The 18,705-nt window shown below is 42.9% G+C and overlaps 2 protein-coding genes across 2 annotated transcripts; both read left to right on the top strand.

Moving 5' to 3' along the window:
- Window positions 1–438, top strand: LOC136393718 (keratin-associated protein 2-1-like). Its single transcript, XM_066366352.1, has one exon. The coding sequence runs from the start codon at window positions 1–3 to the stop codon at window positions 436–438; it is 438 nt and encodes a 145-aa protein (XP_066222449.1).
- A 15,745-nt stretch (window positions 439–16,183) lies between these two features.
- LOC136393719 (keratin-associated protein 2-3-like) lies at window positions 16,184–16,591 on the top strand. Its single transcript, XM_066366353.1, has one exon. The coding sequence runs from the start codon at window positions 16,184–16,186 to the stop codon at window positions 16,589–16,591; it is 408 nt and encodes a 135-aa protein (XP_066222450.1).
- Window positions 16,592–18,705: the final 2,114 nt, after the last annotated feature.

An 18,705-nucleotide genomic window follows, 5' to 3' on the forward strand; every position in this document is an offset into this window, starting at 1 on the left:
ATGATCGGCTCCTGCTGTGGCTCCTGCTTCTCCAGCTGTGGGGGAGGCTGCTGCCAGCCCTGCTGCTGCCAGCCCTGCTGCTGCCAGCCCTGCTGCTGCCAGCCTTGCTGCTGCCGGGACCCCTGCTGCTGCCGGCCCTGCTGCTGCCAGACCACCGTGTGCCGCCCCGTGACCTGTGTGCCCCGCTGCACGCGCCCCATCTGCGAGCCCTGCCGCCGCCCCATCTGCTGTGACCCCTGCGGCCTGCAGGAGGGCTGCTGTCGGCCCATCGCCTGCTGCCCCACGTCCTGCACGGCTGTGGTCTGCCGCCCCTGCTGCTGGGCCTCCACCTGCTGCCAGCCCATCTGTGTGCAGGCCCCCTGCTGCCGGCCCCCCTGCTGCCAGCCCGCCCCCTGCCGCAGCACTTGCAGGACCTCCCCCTGCTGCTGCTGCTGCTGAAGCCCCAAGGTCCCCACAGATGAATATGTTGGTGCTAAAGCACCCATTCTGCAGTTTAATCAAGTTGAAAGAAGAATAGATTTTTCCAGCCCTAGCCAGTTGGCTCAGCAGTAGAGCGTCCACCCGGCCTGTAGAAATCCCGGGTTTGATTCCCGGCCAGGACACACAGGAGAAGCGCCCACCTGCTTCTCCATCCTTACCCCCTCTCCTTCCTCTCTGTCTCTCTCTTCCCTTGAAGCCAAGGCTCCACTGGAGCAAAGATGGCCGCAGGCACTGAGGATGGCTCCATGGCCTCCGCCTCAGGAAGCAACGGAGCAACGCCCCAGATGGGTTGAGCATCGCCCCCTGGTGGGCATGCTGGGTGGATCCCAGTCATGTGCACGGGAGAGTCTGTCTAACCGCCTCCTCGCTTCTAACTTCGGAAACACACACACACACACACACACACACACACACACACACACACACACACGAAAAAAAAGAATAGATTTTTCCATAAAGTGACAATAGTCATTTTTACACCCTACCATTTGGATACAACACGAGCAGCTCTCCATCTCAACCCTTGGCCAAGCCCAGGTGTCCTCAGCAGCAGAAGTCACCATGGATGGCAATCCCACATTTAAGAGACCTGGAGTGGACTTGGCAACCCCATCCTGAACTCCAGAGGCTGCTCGTGCCTCCCATTATCATTTGTAATGTGCTGCTGCTCACTTGTTTCCAATAAACTGCATTTGCTATAAACCTCTCTGCTACCTGATTCATTTATTAGTGCAGTTATATTAGTGTACGGAGATGAGCAGATGATGAACAGGAAGGAGAGTGAAGAGGGAGAAGGAAAGAGACAGTGAAGATGAGGAAGACAGGAGAGGGAAAGAGAGAGAGGTGCTACAAATCCTGGTATGAGTCTTGACTGGTTGTGCAGGACAGCCGGGCTCATCCTTGTCTGCTCACATGGGTAGGAAATCTATGCACACCAGGTCCTCCATGGCCTGTCTTCCACTCGTATCTCCAGGTTCATGTCTTAAGAGTCCCCACAAAGTTTCTCTTAAAGCAGCACTAAAATTCTCACAGTAACACACATGCTATGCAGTTCCTTTTTTTTTTCTTCATTTTTTCAGGTTCTTTCCTTTTTTTGGACTATCCTTTCACCTTCCCTATCCCTCCACCTTCTTCAGCTATCTAACTTTGAGTCATTTCCAAGTTCAATTCAGTCTTCTGCAGTAGGCAACCACACACACACACACACACACACGCACGCACGCACGCACACACAGACTGAGAGGGGGGCTAGGTTCGGTACCCTGACATAGGCCAGTAGAATCCTGTGATCCTGTGTTTATCTCCCTCCCCACTAAGCACTGTATAGAGATTATCTATTTATCTTCCTCCAACCACAAACCACAGTTTATTCATTCTGGCTCCCAGTACTGAGCTTACTGTTTAGAATAGAATTGGAATTAATTTCTATTTGTTGAATCCAACTAAATTAGAAGAGAATTTATGACAAGAATTCTAAGAGGTGGATATTTCCTTAAAGCAAAAACTTCTGCATTCAATATAACAAACTTCTCTCACCTTCAGGTTCCCTAATTTGCAAAATGGGAAAATTAATACTCATCAATGCAGACTGCTGGGAAAGTTAAATGACTGTATGTATGTAAAGTGCCTGGCATACAGTAAGCACCCAGTACTGTCATTTGTACTCCTTGCTGCATATTTGAGCATCACTATGTCAGACAGGCTCAAAAGATGTGCTATTTATTACATATCATGTCACAAAGAGTGGGAAAGGATTCAGCGAAGGCTTTATTTTTTCCAGGATGGTCCACATCCACTGGCAGAAACAAAATTCCTAATAAATAAAGAAGACCAAAAACTTCATCATCAGATCGAGGCCGTCTTGCAATGAAAGGGTTCTTTAACAGTTGACCTGCAAGTCCACAGGAAAGAGTCCTAGATGATAGGATTTATAAATAGGGATTTTAGCATCAGGAGAAAACAGAGCTGGGGAAAATACATGCATCTGCCAGACTTTTCCTCTCACCCTGAACCATCAAAGGAATTAACTCCAAGCGGCAAGAGACTCCAGAATATTCCCTGGTTTAGTCTTCCCGGCTTTAGGCAGATGAATATCTACACCATTTGGAAGAGATATTTATTTTTTTAATTTCAGAAATAAATCTCACCAGTTCCCTGATCATCTAGAGTTTTCTGTCTTTTCCAACTAAAATATGTTCTCTTCTCAATTAATGGTATCCATTGCTCCCGTCTTTCTCGTTCGTATGGATTTTATGGTAAACCTGGCTCGAGAAGACACTTACCATTTCACAGACGAGGAAACTGGGGGTGTCAGGGTACAAGTACTCGAGTACTTGCTCTGAGTCACAATTGCTAGGTGGTGGAGGAAGGATCTGGATACTCCTTTGTCTTCCCATCCCTTCCTGCTAAGCTCCCCCATCCCCATTTCTAATCTTATGATTGGAGGATATTTTAATAAAGATCATCTTGGAGAATAGGGAATACATATTTTGTTTTCAGAATTTAAAAAAAATTTCCTAACATCCAGTGGCCCTGAAACTAGTTCCTAACAAAATACAACCTATGAAGCTGTTAAGATGGGGGCATGGTTCACCATCACAAATTGTCACCAATGCTATATTCTTTCCCGACTCAGCCACAAAAGTCCTACAGTTTATCACCACCATGGTTACTGATTACTTATGCCCACTCTGGTGGGATTATTATCTATTGCAGAACCAGTTATGTGAATGATATAACAAAAAAAGCCGACACGATAAAGACCAGGGACACATCTCTTGTCCCACAAGTTTAGGTCCATTAATGTGCTACAGCAAGGGAGACCACACAGCAGGGCACCACAAAATAAAGGAAGGAAGAGAAAAGGTTTCTGGAGTGGAGTAGGCAGACACACATACTCCCAGCTCACACCACCAAACTGGATTATAAACTAATTTATGAACAATCACCATGAAAAACCAAATCTGGATTACAAGAACAGCTTTCAAAAACCAAGGAGCAAAGAAGAAGCCACAACAAACCTGGTAGGGAGTGCCTGAATCTCCCCTGCTTACAGGAACAGGGCAGGGGTGAGGTTGGGCTCTTACTCCAAAGAAAAGAGCAGTAAATACTGCTCACAGCCACTTGCCTGGTGACCAGGGAATGAGGTGTGTTGAAAGGGCCCACTTGTCTTCCAAAAAGAAAGGAGAGAGAGAGAGAGAGACGAATGGTGAGGGGGAGTGGAATACAGGTGATGACATAAAAAGCTGACTAACTCAGTGCTGGAGGCGGCCATAACTGGGGGAGGGGCTGATCCTTCCACAAAGCAAAATACAAAAGTACTTCCAGGTCACAGAGATACAGACATCTCTCCAGCTCCAATCAGTGCAACAAGACACAGCTAAAAACAAGAAGTGGGGAGGAGGGGCAGTAACTCAGGTCTCCATAGAGATCTGAGATACACTTCCCCCTACTGAAGCTGAGAAAGCAACCCGCCCCCAGAGGGATTAACTGGCAGAAGAGGACTTCAGAACCTCAGGTCACACCCATCGCATTCCTGGATACAGTTTCAAAAAAGCCCCCTGCTGAGATCCACAAACAAGACAATCACCTGTTAAAAAAAACAAACAAATCAAGACTTCAAAGCTGCCCAAATCCAAAAGTGGATTACAAATAATAGCTGATGCCAACCCAAGAAGACCTAGAAACAACAAAAGTGAAAACACCAAGCCTAGACTCAACCAGCTCTACAAAGAAAACACCCAAACAAACAGACACAATGAGAAGACAAAGAAGTGCAATCCAAATGAAACCACAAGAGAAACCTTCAGGAGATGAACTGAGTGATATGGAAATAATCAAACTTCCGAATGCGGAGTTTAAAATAATGATTGTAAGGATGCTTAAGGATCTTAGAACAACAATGAATGGTCATCACGAACACCTCAATAAAGAAATAGCAAGTATTAAAAAGGATATTGAAATATTAAAAAAGAATCAGTCGGAGATGACAAATACAATATCAGAAATGAAGACCACAATGGAAGGAATTAAAAACAGGATGGATAGAGCTGAGGATCGAATCAGCGAGTTGGAGGACAACTGGAATGAAGGCATGAAAGCAGAGAAGAAAAGAGAAAAGAGACTCAAAAAGTCTGAGGAAACTCTTAGAGAGCTCTGTGACAACATAAAGAGAAATAATATCTGCATCATAGGGGTTCCTGAAGAAGAAGAGAAAGAACAAGGGATAGAGGTTTTGTTCAATCATATCATAGCTGAAAACTTCCCTAAATTAATGCAGGAGAAACAAACTCTCACAAATTCAAGAAGCACAGAGAACTCCACTAAAAAGAAACCCAAAAAAACCTACACCAAGACACATCATAATTAAAATACCAAAGCTAAGTGATAAAGAGAAAATATTAAAAGCTGCGAGAGAAAAAAAGGCTATCACCTACAAAGGAGTCCCCATAAGGATGACATCAGACTTCTCAACAGAAACACTTGAAGCCAGAAGGGAATGGCAAGAAATATTCAAAGTAATGCAGAACAAGAACCTACAACCAAGACTACTTTATCCAGCAAGGCTATCATTTAAAACTGAAGAATAAATAAAAAGTTTCATAGACAAAAAAAAAAACAAAACTCAAGGAATTCATTACAACCAAACCAATGCTGCAGGAAATGTTAAGGGGCATAGTGTAAACAGATCAAAGTGGGAAAAGAATATAGCAAAAGAGGAATTCAGCTTTAAAGAATAAAATGGCAATAAATAATTACGTGTCAATAATAACCCTAAATGTAAATGGATTAAATGATCCAATCAAAAGACATAGGGTAGCTGCATGGATAAGAAAACAGGACCCGTACATATGCTGTCTACAAGAGACACACCTTAAAACAAAAGATACACATAGGTTGAAGGTAAAAGGATGGAAAAAAACATTTCATGCAAATGGAAATGAAAAAAAGCTGGGGTAGCAATACTTATATCAGACAAAATGGACTTTAAAACAAAGAACATAGTAAGAGATAAAGAAGGCCACTACATAATGATAAAGGGAGCAATCCAACAGGAAGATATAACTATTATAAATATCTACGCACCTAATATAGGAGCACCTAAATATATAAAGCAGATTTGATGGATATAAAGAGCGAGATCAACAGCAACACTATAATAGTAAGGGATTTTAATACCCCACTAACATCACTAGATAGATCCTCAAGAATGAAAATTAACAAAGAAACAGCAGACTTAAAGGACACACTAGATCAACTCGATTTAATATATATCTTCAGAACCTTTCACCCTAAAGCAGCAGAATATACATTCTTTTCAGGTGCTCATGGTACATTCTCTAGGATAGACCACATGTTAGGGCACAAAGTGGTCTCAACAAATTTAAGAAGATTAAAATCATATCAAGCACTTTCTCTGATCACAATGGCATGAAACTAGAACTCAGCCACAACAGAAAAGCTGAAAAATTCTCAAACACATGGAAACTAAATAGCAAGTTGTTAAATAACAAATGGATTAAGAATGAGATCAAAGAAGAAATAAAAAAATTCCTAGAAACGAATGACAATGAGCATACAACAATTCAAAATTTATGGGACACAGCAAAAGCAGTACTGAGAGGGAAGTTCATAGCACTACTGGCACACTTTAAGAAGCTAGAAAAAGCTCAAATAAACAACTTAACCCTGCAGCTAAAAGAACTAGAAAAAGAACAGCAAGTAAAGCCCAGAGGTAGTAGAAGGAAGGAAATAATAAAGATCAGAGCAGAAATAAATGACATAGAGACTAAAGAAACAATACAGAGGATCAATGAAACTAGGAGCTGGTTTTTTGAAAAGGTAAACAAGATTGATGAACCTTTAACTAGACTCACCAAGAAAAAGAGAGAGAGGACTCAAATAAATAAAATTAGAAATGAGAGGGGAGAAATAACAACTGACACAACAGAAATACAAAATATTGTAAGAAAATACTATGAAGAACTGTATGCCAAAAAACTAGACAACCTAGATGAAATGGACAAATTCCTTGATAGATACATACAATCTTCAAAAAATCAATCTGGAAGAATCAGAAAACCTAAACAGACCGATTACACCAAATGAGATCAAAACAATTATCAAAAAACTCCCAAGAAAAGTCCTGGGCTTCACAAGTGAATTCTACCAAATATTCAAAGAAGATCTAATTCCTATCCTTCTCAAGCTATTTCAAAAAATTCAAGAGGAAGGAACACTTCCAAACTCCTTTTATGAGGTGAGCATAATTCTGATTCCAAAACCAGGCAAAGACAACACAAAGAAAGAAAATTATAGGCCAATATTCCTGATGAATTTAGATGCTAAAATCCTCAACAAAATATTAGCAAACCAGATCCAACAATATATGGAAAAAATCATACACCATGATCAAGTGGGATTTATTCTGGGGAGGCAAGGATAGTACAATATTCACAAATCTATCAATGTTATTCATCACATAAACAAAAGGAAGGAGAAAAACCACATGATAATTTCAATAGATGCAGAAAAAGCATTTGATAAAATCCAGCACCCATTCATGATCAAAACTCTCAACAAAGTGGAAATACAGGGAACATACCTCAACATGATAAAAGCCATCTATGACAAACCCACAGCCAACATCATACTCAATGGGCAAAAATTAAAAGCAATCCCCTTAAGATCAGGAACAAGGCAGGGGTGCCCCCTTTCACCACTCTTATTCAACATAGTACTGGAAGTCCTAGCCATAGCAATCAGACAAGAAAAAGAAATAAAAGGCATTCAAGTTGGAAAAGAAGAAGTAAAACTATCATTATTTGCAGATGATATGATATTGTATATAGAAAACCCTAAAGTCTCAGTCAAAAAACTACTGGACCTGATAAATGAATTCAGCAAGGTGGCAGGATATAAAATTAATACTCAGAAATCAGAGGCATTTTTATATGCCAACAATGAACAGTCAGAAAGAGAAATTAAGGAAACAATCCCCTTCACTATTACAACCAAAAAAATAAAGTACCTAGGAGTAAATTTAACCAAGGAGACTAAAGACTTGTACTCAGAAAATTATAAAACATTGATAAAAAAAATCAAGGAAGATACAAACAAGTGGAAGTATATACCGTGCTCATGGTTAGGAAGAATAAACATCATTAAAATGTCTATATTACCCAAAGTAATTTATAAATTCAATGCAATACCAATTAAAATACCAATGACATACTTTAAAGATACAGATCACATATTCCAAAAATTTATATGGAACCAAAAGAGAACACAAATAGCTTCAGCAATCTTAAAAAAGAAGAATAAAGGCGGAGGTATCACACTTCCTAATATCAAGCTATACTACAAGGCCATTGTACTCAAAACAGCCTGGTACTGGCATAAGAACAGGCACATAGATCAATGGAACAGAACGGAGAAACCAGAAATAAACCCACAGTTCTATGGACAACGGATATTTGACAAAGGAGGTAAGGAAATACAATGGAGTAAGACAGCCTCTTCAACAAATGGTGTTGGGAAAATTGGACAGCAACCTGCAAAAAAATGAAACTAGACCACCAACTTACACCATTCACAAAAATAAACTCAAAATGGATAAAAGACTTAAATGGAAGCCATAAAACCATAAGCATCTTAGAAGAAAACATAGGTAGTAAGCTCTCCGACATCTCTCGCAGCGATATATTTGCTGATTTATCTCCATGGGCAAGGGAAATAAAAGACAGGATAAACAAATGGGACTATATCAAACTAAAAAGCTTTTGTACAGCTAAAGACAATAAGAACAGAATAAAAAGACAAACCACACAATGGGAGAACATATTTAACAGTACATCTGATAAGGGGTTAATAACCAAAATTTATAAAGAACTTGTAAATCTCTACACCAGAAAAACAAACAATTCAATCAAAAAATGGGCAAAAGAAATGATTAGACACTTCTCCAAAGAGGATATACAGATGGCCAATAGGCATATGAAAAAAATGCTCAACATCACTAATCAATAGAGAAATGCAAATTAAAACCACAATGAGATATCACCTCACACCAGTCAGAATGGCGCTCATCAACAAAACAACACAGAATAAGCGCTGGCGAGGATGTGGAGAAAAGGGAACCCTCCTACACTGCTGGTGGGAATGCAGACTGGTGCAGCCTCTGTGGAAAACAGTATGGAGATTCCTCAAAAAATTGAAAATCGAACTGCCTTTTGACCCAGCCATTCCACTTTTAGGAATATACCCCAAGAACACCATAGAACGGTTCCAGAAGGAGAAATGCACCCCCATGTTTATAGCAGCATTGTTCACAATAGCGAAGATCTGGAAAGAGCCCAAGTGTCCATCAGAGAATGAGTGGATTAAAAAGCTTTGGTACATATATACTATGGAATACTACTCAGCCACAAGAAATGATGACATTGGATCATTTACAATAACATGGATGGACCTTGATAACATTATACGGAGTGAAATAAGTAAATCAGAAAAAACTAAGAACTATATGAACCCATGCATAGATGGGACATAAAAATGAGACTCAGAGACATGGACAAGAATGTGATGGTAACAGGGAATGGGGTGGAGGGGTGGGGAGAGGGCAAGGAAGGAGAGGGAGGGGGAGGGGGAGGGGAGGGGCACAAAGAAAACCAGATAGAAGGTGACAGAAGACAATTTAACTTTGGGTGAGGGGTATGCAGCATAATCAAAGGCCAAAATAATCTGGAGATGTTTTCTTGGAACATATGTATCCTGATTTATCAATGTCACTGCATTAAAATTAATAAAAATAAGATTAAAAATATTTAAGAACCAAAAAAAAGAAAGAAAAAGTTTCTGTAGGATTTTGAGAAATAGTGGACTTTGATATGAAATGGAGTTTTGCTCAAAGCACAAAACACTGCTTTGTGCAAAATAATAATAATAACAACAGCAACAACATCTGGAAGATAAATGCAAAAATCATGTCTGAAAATCTCTTACCTGAAACTCTGCCTCTGGGCTGGATATTGAGGCTGCTTCTCTTGTGTTTCCGGCCAGGCAATAGTGAGTGGGACATTCCCTTCTTACTGAGGTGACTTCATGAAGCAATGTTTCTGATAGTCTGTAATTTTAAAACCAAAATTTCTTGGTACTATCTTTTTGTTAGTTAAAAAAAAGCAGCGAGTAGAATAATAGATATATTCTTATTCCTAATATTCTAATCTGTATATATATTCTATGCCAAATAACAATATGCTAAACCATAAATCAAGCAAGTTGTTATTTTCCTATATGGGACAGAATTTTTGACAACTACTACTACGTGTTCACTACTTTGAAGTGACTCAGATTTGGGAAAAGAGTGGGAGTCAATCATCAGCGTTCATACTCAACAGAAAACCTGTAGTGTTATTAAAACTTTGCCATTCTTTTATCTGTATGACTCTGAAAAATCATTCTACAAATCTGGCCTTCCAAAACTGATGAACTATGATGGTCCACAAAGTCAAAGGCCTTCAAGGACTAAGACTATTGGTGACCAAAGAGTGTATAAAAAAATGATCACACCAAACAACATACCTTGGAGACAAATCTGGTCTGATAGCCATCAGCAACCCTTGGACAATATTATCTATAACCTACCTTCCAACTATAAATTTATTTTCTATACCCCTATTTTTCTTAGCTATGGCTAAAAAAGACAAAGTTATTTTATCAGACATCAATTCCCTTAATTCCCCTTGCCTTTTTCAGAAGCCCAACTTCACCTTTCATACGGAATCAAAACCCTCAGCCAGCAAATGTCAGCATCTGTTAAGGAACTATAATTGAGTCCTCTATAAATATTTTCAATATATTTTGAAGAACTCAATACAAGTGCCTTTGTCACACCTCGAAAGCAAGAGATACCTCAGTTTAAATTTTATTTCTAAGACCATACTCAGGGAGGGGCATGCTAAGAGGCACAATACCAAGAAAACCCACATTTAGTTTGGCCTTATTGTCCCATAAGAAACTCTTCTCCTTCAGTCACTTTATCTGCCTTTGTCCTGACTTCCTAAAATTTGTAAATACTGGGTGATCAGAAACTATTTAGAACTTATATTTCTCTCCCCCGCCCAAATAGTATAGCATTGTTTACACAGGAAGCATCTCACCAGCCAGTATGAGTCATAAGCCAACTCTAATTGGTTACAATGATACCACTCTAGTGGTTAGGATGGTTATTTCCCTACAAACAAGGAGAAGCAGTGTGCTGTTGTACAGAAGCACTGCACCATTCTTTTCATAGCAGAATCGGTACACATCTTTTATGAGCCATTTTAGTTATTTTTAGCTGTTCTTGCCTCAGCCAATGAAGTCAGGCCTGTGAACGTTATTGTCTCACACTTGTTCATGGATGGTAAACAAGAAGAAAGTGTGATGTGGCCACACTGGATTCTTCAAACTTTCAACTTGTCACATGGTCTGGAAAATCTGGCTATTCAATGAGTCACTTTTCTGAAGATATAAATCATGAAGTATTCATTTCAAGGGAAAAGCAGGAAGAAAGGAAAGCAGCTTTTGGTGACGTTGGAACTGCTGCCTCAGCAACTCAGTCCACCCATCTTGGGTTCTTATTTCAGTGGGCAACCACAGCTTTAGGAAATGACCTGTGCCCTGGGGGGTCATCAGGTCCTGACCAGAGTATATAAAGGGCCCCAGTGGGGAGGAAGACATTCACACCTGAGAGCACCCAACTCCTCTCACCTGCTCAACCCAGCCCAGCCCCAGACACCACCATGATCGGCTCCTGCTGTGGGGGAGGCTGCTGCCAGCCCTGCTGCTGCCAGCCCTGCTGCTGCCGGGATCCCTGCTGCTGCCGGCCCTGCTGCTGCCGGGATCCCTGCTGCTGCCGGCCCTGCTGCTGCCAGACCACCGTGTGCCGCCCCGTGACCTGTGTGCCCCGCTGCACGCGCCCCATCTGCGAGCCGTGCCGCCGCCCCATCTGCTGTGACCCCTGCGGCCTGCAGGAGGGCTGCTGTCGGCCCATCGCCTGCTGCCCCACGTCCTGTATGGCTGTGTTCTGCCGCCATCGGATCGGCTGTGAGCCCTGCGGCCTGCAGGAGGGCTGCTGTTGCCCCATCACCTGCTGCCCCACGTCCTGCACGGCCGTGGTCTGCCGCCCCTGCTGCTGGGCCTCCACCTGCTGCCAGCCCATCTGTGTGCAGGCCCCCTGCTGCCGGCCCCCCTGCTGCCAGCCCGCCCCCTGCCGCAGCACCTGCAGGACCTCCCCCTGCTGCTGCTGCTGAGCAGCCCAACAGGAAACATTCCAAGTGCTCAGAAACATACAAACTTTTCCCAACCCTGAAGGATCGAATGAGAGAGCACACCTTTGCAACCTACCACCTCTTTCACAACTAACTCCACAGTACCGGGCCATCCATTTTCCACATAATTAAGCAGCTCATGCTGGCCCTCTTTGAGAATCTTTAGAAAAATTCCAACTTTCATCATCTGGCTTGAAAAATGAGTAAACAAAGCTCAAAGTTCCTCTTGAATAAAATTCTATCCCACCGACTCATCATCACTCCTCCACTATTTCAAGATGGGACATTTTTCCAAGATCAGATTACATTTACGCTGGGTTTTTGCGTGGTAAAATAATAAAATTTTTTATTTCTGAGAAGCAAATGTATTTCTCTCTAGTGCTTATTTATATTCGGAAGCTTACTTTTAGCTTACGTTACGGTGTGCAGAATCAGAAGAACCGAAGGAAGAGGGCTCTTCCACGGCCATTGTGGAGCTTCAGGAGCAATTCCAGTACAAGGTCTGCAATTTTAACAGCTATGTAAATCATTCAGAACATCTTACGTTAAGTAGCTTCACATTTCAAGCCACAGGTTTTGTGGTGATGCTGAGTGAAGGGAGAGATTTCAGCAGGTCTCTCTGATCATGAATGTGACTCATGAATCATCAGCACACGTGACAAGGGGGAGGAAGCCTACATCAGAGCCCCATACGTTCCCTGAGTTAGAAAACTGCACAGTGATTAATGTGAACCAGTATCTGGGAGACCTCAATGACTGAGCGCCTGTGCTGGACAAACCCCATCCGAGCTTTTCCCACGGCTCCCACCGGCACCACTACGGCCCGTTTGAATTTCAGTGGAGTCACGCACTGCTGTTGAGCAGACAGAGAGAAATGTACCTTGGTTGGAACCACTCCAAATAATTTTACTGTTAAAATAATGCGAATGCAGTTGATATAGTGATATCATAAATTCACATTAGACATATTGTTGTTGTTAAAATTTTTTTAGCTGGCCAGAAAAGTAACATTATTGTTTTCCTGAGAAATATGTACTGATTTCCCAACATCTGATCTATAAGAGTTTTTTGGAATGTGCTACCTGTATGCTTGGGCATATCTACCTGCTCATTGAGAGCAGTCAGGCGAGATAAGCTTTGTGGAAGCCTGGATCTTAATTGACTTTGCTCACTCCTAGATTTCCAAGGACCTGCACAATATTTGGCACATAGTATATAATTAGGAATTATTTGCTGAATCATTGAGTAAGTTCTAAGGGTTAAAAGAGAGAGGCTGGCACTGGCCAATTGGCTCAGGGGTAGTGTCAGCCCAGTGTATGAAAGTCCTGGGTTTGAGTCCTGGTTAGGATACACAGGAGAAGCAACCATCTGCTTCTCCACCCCTCCCCATTCTTTCTCTCTCCTTCTCTTCCACAGTCATGGCTCTAATGGTTCGAGCAATTTGGCCCCAGGAGCTGAGGATGGCTTATGGCCTTGCCTCAGGTGCTGAAATAGCTTGGCTGCTGAGCAATGAAGCAGTGGACCCAGATGGGCAGAGCATCAGCCCCAGATGGGGCTTGCTGAGTGGATTCCAGTCAGGATGAATGCGGGAGTCTGTCTCTCTGCCTCCCTGTCTCTCACTTAATAAAAAAGAAAGAAAAGGAAAGAAAGAAAGAGAGAGAGAGAGAGAGAGAGAAAGGAAAAAGGAAGGAAGGAAGGAAGGAAGGAAGGAAGGAAGGAAGGAAGGAAGGAAGGAAGGAAGGAAGGAAGGAAGGAAGGAAGGAAGGAAGGAAGCTTTATCTACTCCAACTATCTCCTCATACTGGACATGTGTGTTCTGACAATAAAACAACAAGCCATATTATGAAGAAAAGTATTTTTCTTGAAAGATAGTAAAAGTTTCTCAACAAGAATTCCATTAGATTAAAAGCTTAACATTTTCAGTATTGATGGATACATGAATTTACCAAAACTTCCAAACTGCCCTTTTGCTGTTCTGCTTGGCTATCTGACCCCACCCTTACTGGACTATCGCCCCTGAAACAGAAAAGTTCTAGGAAGCTGGTCAGCCACCCGAGGAGAAGCGTTCCAAGAAGCCGATATCGTAAAACTACAGAAGGGAGCATACCAGAACTGCTGACGCAACACACACTTGCTCAAAGCTCTCCCTTAACCCTATAAAAAATTTGCCTCAGAATCTGTTTGGGTGCACTTCTCCTGGAGGAGTGCCCTGGCAGGTCTTTCTCCTCTAATAAAGCCTACACACCTGGTGTTCGAGTGCCATCTCATTCTTACAAGTATGTGCACAACAGGGTTTTTCTCTTTCCTAAGGGTTTAATAGTTTACTAATGTATAGGCTCACAAATCCAATTTCTTTCTACATATTCTTGATCACTATTTTTAAAATTCTCTACCATCATTTGTTTCCCTTCATCCCCAAATCTTTCTTGATAGCCTTCTAGAGACGTCCTCATCTTACAATATTTTCTCAGATGAAGAATGCTTTGTCCTGTCCCAAGCTCATCATTATTATTGGCTCGTGTTTGCTCCCATAGTTAACTGCATGTTCTGGTCAGCACAGTGGCTGGGCAGGTCTGGGTAAGCTGCGAGGGACAGTGCCAGCCGGATGATCAAGGAGAAGGCCTAACCTGGAGCCTTCAACCGTAGACCTAGAACAGACTTTGTTGTAAAGCAACAGGTCAGAACCAAGCAAATCCAGAGGCGGAAACTAGAAAATTACTGAGTGTCAGCATTCCCCTACAAGTCCTGACAGCTTGAAACAACTGAATATCACAGTCGGTGCTGTGGGCAGGAAGAAACTCAAGCACAGTCCAGGGGGAGAGAGTGGAGTAAGAGACACTGGGGTGTAAACTAGGCGGGCCTGCAGACCACCCCCAGCTGGGATCACTACCTGGGGATTTTGTCATGCTGGCAGACTGAGCAATCATCTAGATCGTGGCTTTGCTCCTCGTGCCCCATGACCACTCAGTTACATCCAATGTTATTACTATCTCCTTATGGTATGTTCTTGAATTTTGAGAAGGCTGTGTGGGAGATAATTCTTCCAATTCTTGAGGATATTGGTGAGACATAGAGTCCTTTCTGGTGACTTTAAAAATGAGCCATTTCACAAATAACAACTATTTAAAAAAAATAAACTCAATGTTAAAATTTCTAAACAAACAGACATTGCTTAATGACAAGGAATGTGATACCCACAATTCCATTCTTCAGCTTCTTGGGCTTGCACAAAGTGTTCCCGGAGCTGTTTTTGGAATAAGTATCGGTTCCAATGCTGCAAAGTGAATGACCTTAGGCAAATCACTTATCTGGTTTCGTATGTATAAAATAAGGACTATAATACAATAATACCTACCTCATAGGATTATTATAAAGAATAAAGGAATATATGTATTTCTTTTGCTATCATGAAGGGCATAAATAATGAAAGTCACCTTGGTATGGAAATATATAATTATGAAAGTTAATAAGCATGTAATCGAAGACCAAAAAAAAAAAAATGAAGCCAAATTTGTAGCATGGAATGCAATGGTGGTTAACATAGGCTAGGCTGGAGGGAAAACAGAAAACGAATAAAGTGGTGGCTGCCAGGAGCCAGAGAGGGGTGGTCACAGAGAGTTAGTGTTTGACGAGTACGGATTTTATTCTGCAAGATGGAAGCATTCTGGAGGTTAATAGTGCTGATGACTACACAGTAATATGAATGTGTTTAATGTCACTGAACTGTATGCACAAAAATGGTCAAGATAGCAAATTTTATGTTACATGTATTTTACAAAACTTTTTGTAAAAAGGAAACACTGATGACAGAGGTCTACTAAGATGTATTCTTGTAGCTCCAAAAAGTAGACTGAAAAGTTCTTTTCTTACCAACAAACCATGACTTAAAAAACGTTCCTGGAGTATTTTTTCTGAATTTGTTTTGCCTGGGAGGCTAAGCAGCGCCAGAGTGCAGTCCCAGCCCGGGGACTCACACCCACTGTCAGCAAGGGAGCGAAGAGTGGCAGCTCCTCCGTGCTTCAAAACACCATTGGTTAGAGCGTCACCAAATTATAAAGGTAATTGGAGACTTTGAAGTTAGGGTCATTAAGTTCATATTTGAGCCATAAATAGAAAAAAGTAATGAGTTTCCATTAAATAAGGAAAAACAAGTAGTCTTTTATGAGTACCTGAACAGCTAAAGACGTGCCTAGAGAACTTACTAACCTGCCAGTGCCATTTCAACATAAGTAAATAAATAAACAAACAAAAACAAGGAAGTGACCCTGTGCCCTGGGGGTCATCAGCACCAGGCCAGGGTATATAAAGGACCCCGATAGTGAGGAAGACATTCACACCTGAGCACCCAACTCCTCTCACCTGCTCAACCCAGCCCAGCCCCAGACACCACCATGACCGGCTCCTGCTGCGGCTCCACCTGCTCCTCCAGCTGTGGGGGAGGCTGCTGCCAGCCCTGCTGCTGCCAGCCCTGCTGCTGCCGGGACCCCTGCTGCTGCCGGCCCTGCTGCTGCCAGACCACCGTGTGCCGCCCCGTGACCTGTGTGCCCCGCTGCACGCGCCCCATCTGCGAGCCCTGCCGCCGCCCCATCTGCTGTGACCCCTGCGGCCTGCAGGAGGGCTGCTGTCGGCCCATCGCCTGCTGCCCCACGTCCTGCACGGCCGTGGTCTGCCGCCCCTGCTGCTGGGCCTCCACCTGCTGCCAGCCCATCTGTGTGCAGGCCCCCTGCTGCCGGCCCCCCTGCTGCCAGCCCGCCCCCTGCCGCAGCACCTGCAGGACCTACCCCTGCTGCTGCTGCTGAGTAGTGCATCATCTCTGAGAGTCCCCCAGTGGATGGCCAGGTCCATCCTGCTGTCCCTTAGCTTCACTGCAGGGCAACATGTCTTTCCTCCAGAAGTCGACTTCTTATCTCTTCAAACTGGCTCACAGTAGGCACTGAAGACATCCTTGCAGGCTAACTACTGATGAAGAATGCCCTGTCTCCTCAAGATAATCGTCTAACTCCAAAGCAAGTTGTCTGTTTTCTAATAAACTCTGTACTCTCAGCATAGAAATCATGGTCTTTGTGATATTTGCTTTCAGCAGATTCTGTCTTTCTGTTTTGCCCAGAGATCTTCAAAGCAAAATGAAAAAAAAAAAAGCGCTAAATAATCCTCTTAAATTGTTTTATGCAATAACCTTAGTCTGGCTAGTTTCTTTATTATCTTTGTAAATGGCATTTATGGGGCACAGCAACTGAGTGAGGAAGGTGGGCATGGCTATATTCTCATCATGTATATAGAGCCACTTGGGCTCACTCTTCCAGACACACAAAGCACCTTCCAAATGATCAGTAAGGAGGCTGCACCTGGGCTGACACACACATTCCCAGTCAGAGGGTTCTTTCACTGACCTGACACCTGTTAGCACAGAACAGAAGGCCCAAAATGTTAGATGTAGAAGAAACCTTAGGTGACATCTGGCCAATCTTCTGATTTTGAAGCTGAAGAGCAATGAGTAATGAAAGATGAAATAAATTCTTACCAATATAATTATAATCACCAATGTTCAGTAAAGACCCAGGAGAGGGCAAGCCCCTGACCTTAAGCCTTAAGTCAAACACTTCTTCTTGTCTTTGTGGCCAAGTATAACTGCTACTCAGATAATGTGCTCCCTGCTATGTCGCAAACATGCCTGGCAAATAATTTTGCAGGTCTCGGGTGGGAACAGTAGAGGATTAGAAAATAAACACAGAAAGAAAAAGGATGGGATCGGGAGGACCCATTGCACAGCTAATAGCTTGCAAGAGCAAGTCTCCACCCCCAAACCGTTTTTATTTATTTTATGAAGCAGAGCAAAGTCATTAGCAAAACAAAGAGATCTTTGATACAAACTCACATTTCCAAGGCAACCCAAGAATTCTCCCCAGTGAAGAAAACTCTCCACCCTGAATAATATCTTAACTTCGCAAAACAAAGGATAAAAAGAAAACGGCCTCCAGTCTCTTCGAGGGACATGGGGGATGTGACAAGTGGAAACACAGCTAACACAGAGGTGTGGAGAAGAACTTAGCCTTTAGCAACTTAATCAAGCAAGTGAGGTGGGGGTGGGGGGATGGGCAGCCTGTCAGCTTACTGCCAGTCCTCCACACGTCCATCCCCCAAAAATCTAAACCGTAAGGACCCTGTCAGCTTGCAGTCTCCAACACAGCTCTGTGCTGTTGATCCCATTGTTATTTAGAATGTTAGTTACAGGGTTGACTCTTGTGGATATTAAATCCACACTGACTCCTGAGGGCTGCTTACTCAGGAACGGGGCATTAATGGCATATTCCAAGCAAATTGTTCAATTGTTGTCAATCTACATGTGTTTATTAAATATCTACCATGAATAAAGCACTGAGTTGACCACCTAGAGCAGTGGGCCCCAACCCTTTTTGGGCCACGGACCAGTTTAATGTCAGAAAAATATTTTCACGGACCGGCCTTTAGGGTGGGAAGGAAAAATGCACAAAATAAAATTATGCCACCGACGTAAAAACTGTGGTATTTTTAAATATAATTGTTGAACTTATGAGACAAGTGTAAGGTATTTTTCCCCACCGAGAAGGAAGGAAGGGGCCAGAGCCAAGTGTGGAATAACAAAAGGCTTTATTGAGTACAGCGCATCCCGCCTGCAAGGTTCCCTGGACCCGAAGAAAGAAAGATGGAGGAGATGGAGGCCAGGGAAGTCGCAGGATTAAACCGCGTGGGAGATATTTAAAGGGTCCCTCTAGGGAAGTCGAGCTAATATGACGTGGTGAGATCTCACTGGCTGGCAGATGGTCACTTTTTTCCAAAGGGCTCCAGGGAAGTTTCTTTTGGCGTGCTTGGTTGTGGGCGGTCCTAGCCAAAGTTTGCGGGTCTGGGTTCCCCATGTGACCATCCCCCATTACCC

Source organism: Saccopteryx leptura, chromosome 2, assembly GCF_036850995.1.
Source record: "Saccopteryx leptura isolate mSacLep1 chromosome 2, mSacLep1_pri_phased_curated, whole genome shotgun sequence".
NCBI classification, from domain to species: Eukaryota; Metazoa; Chordata; class Mammalia; order Chiroptera; family Emballonuridae; genus Saccopteryx; species Saccopteryx leptura.

Coding starts and splice junctions, on each gene's coding strand:
- LOC136393718 (XM_066366352.1), top strand. CDS start 1: ATGATCGGCTCCTGCTGTGGCTCCTGCTTCTCCAGCTGTGGGGGAGGC.
- LOC136393719 (XM_066366353.1), top strand. CDS start 16,184: ATGACCGGCTCCTGCTGCGGCTCCACCTGCTCCTCCAGCTGTGGGGGA.